General features: G+C 37.0%; 1 protein-coding gene across 3 annotated transcripts in view; it reads right to left on the bottom strand.

Annotated features, from left to right (window-relative positions):
• Positions 1–2,069, bottom strand: part of pih1d1 (PIH1 domain containing 1) — a 49,064-nt gene that overhangs the window by 13,508 nt on the left and 33,487 nt on the right. For all 3 annotated transcript variants that reach the window (XM_015403952.1, XM_015403953.1, XM_015403954.1), the window contains exons 5-9: positions 1,818–1,879; positions 1,608–1,689; positions 1,422–1,518; positions 301–327; positions 132–210 (exon numbers count right to left, since the gene is read on the bottom strand). In XM_015403952.1, the coding sequence (XP_015259438.1) occupies positions 132–210; positions 301–327; positions 1,422–1,518; positions 1,608–1,689; positions 1,818–1,879 (347 nt within the window). The remainder of the gene's footprint in view (positions 1–131; positions 211–300; positions 328–1,421; positions 1,519–1,607; positions 1,690–1,817; positions 1,880–2,069) is intronic.

The raw sequence follows: 2,069 nt of genomic DNA, 5'->3' as shown, positions 1-2,069 counted from the left end.
TTCCCATCTCTGGTCGCTACCTAACCCCATCATCTCGCCATAACAGTCTGCAACGGATTACTACATCTTTACAGCCAATATGGTTAAATCCATTTTTTAAGTTTAGCTATATGGACCAAGGAATCTCTTACCACTCCAGGGAGTTTTATCTCTGCGATGAGGTACTCTGGGGGTCCAGTGGGAGGCTCCACAAACAGTGAGAATTCTGGTCTAAGCACAGAACAAATTCACATTACCAAGCATGATTTTTATTTTTTATTTTAACTTGCTATAAAAGGCAAAGAGGGAGAGCTGTTTTACCTTTTAGCACATGCTGTAGAGTCTTTCCTGGGGAATAGAGTTGCAGAGTAAGCTGTTAACTCACAAAACTCAAAATCAAACAATTTATCACGCATTTAAGGAATTTCATAAACCTACAAATGTTTAATTTTTTGTGTAAAAGTGAAGATTTGCTTATTCAGTAAATATGAAAATCCTAATAATTGTTTGTTGTACATTCAATAGGCGAGTGTGGTACAGCAAAGATTACTGAGCAAATGTTACAAGGTGCAAACTGGTTTGACTCCGCCAATTAAAATGAGTAGATTATGTGTTCTACTAACAGTCTGAGAGTGGCTGTAAAAGAAAGAAGAGGTTCTAAGCCATAAAGGTGGACTTCATAATGATCACTATAAAAAAAGACAATGAAAATACTACATAATACTTGAAGCGGGTAGCAAAAAAAATATGAAAATATTTCAAGTTGAAATTAAATCTATAATACAGTAAAACAAGGTTATCTGCTGATTGACAGAACTCAGAACGTCAGGATTTCAAGCTCTATCCTCTACCCACTAGGCCGCCACTCTCCTCTAAATTCAGCAGAATTGGTTGAGTTTTAAAGTGTTTTCATTAATCAGATTCACTTATGTGGAGTTAACTTCATAGGAAGAAAAAAAACATGAATAAGTTTAGGATTCAGAAAAACACTAGTGAGTCTGTGTGGAAAAATGTAGCCACAGGAAACAGCCAATCTAGGCAGGAAATATGTTGCCAGCAGGAAATATGTTGCCAACAGAAAAAGCAGCACTTGTGGCTGTGAGGTTAGTTTAAAAAGACGTTCTCTGTATCAGCAGGAGTCCACATCAGTGGCGGCTGGTTGAGTTTTCTCCAGGGGGGGGCTATACTGTGAATTCAAAATAAAGCAGTCAAATGTATACCAACTTATCAGACCAGCATATTTATATGAATGCCAACAATAAAAAACATAAAAAAAAAAAAAACATAATTTATGTACAAGTTTACTTTTTATACATAAATCCTTCTGAGTCTTTGTGAAGGTAAATCTGTGTATTTCATGGTCTAATATTCTGTCACAAATCTAAAAAAAATTATGGACCAGTTTAATAACGGAGAAGCTGTAAGTCAGCTATAAGACATACTGTGGCAACAGTTCTTGGATCACCGGCCTGCTCTTTGTCCGGATGTTCTGCTCACTGAGGGATCCAAGAAATTTCCTGTTTTTTAGAACTTTCCAGTCTGGGAAAATAAATCAGAACCGAAAATCTCAGAGATCCATCACTGTAATCAAACCCCGGCTGGGAAGACAAACAACAGCACAAACTCACCTCTGTTGAGTTCTAGACTGTACTTATTTTCTAATCCCTCCACACAAACCAGGATAACAAACTGCTGGAACAAAGGATCCTTCTGCAAGACACCAACATATGCATTTGAGTTTTAAAAACGGAGGTTGCAAAAAAAAGGTAATAAGCACATTCTAAATATTTTAAATGGCCAAGAATGCAAAATGTTAAATGTGCAATGTGACACGTCACCTGACACTTCTGGAAGAAGTCCTGGTTGATAACAACATCATAAGCTGTGCAGCCCTGAGAGTCTGTAATGTAACAGAGAGAACAGATGTTAAATAGTCTAAGAAGATGAAAAGGGAAACAAAGTGAAGATAGAAGTAAACACAGATGTTCTGGTAGAAGTTTTTCAGGCTTCCCTCTGAGCTGGTTCAAAATGCTCAAGCAGGACTTTTACCTCAATTCAATTCCATTAAATTCAGTTTATTTACACTACCG

Source organism: Cyprinodon variegatus, unplaced genomic scaffold, assembly GCF_000732505.1.
Source record: "Cyprinodon variegatus isolate N-32 unplaced genomic scaffold, C_variegatus-1.0 Scaffold1599, whole genome shotgun sequence".
NCBI classification, from domain to species: domain Eukaryota; kingdom Metazoa; phylum Chordata; class Actinopteri; order Cyprinodontiformes; family Cyprinodontidae; genus Cyprinodon; species Cyprinodon variegatus.
This window is presented reverse-complemented; position numbering and strand designations above follow the sequence as displayed.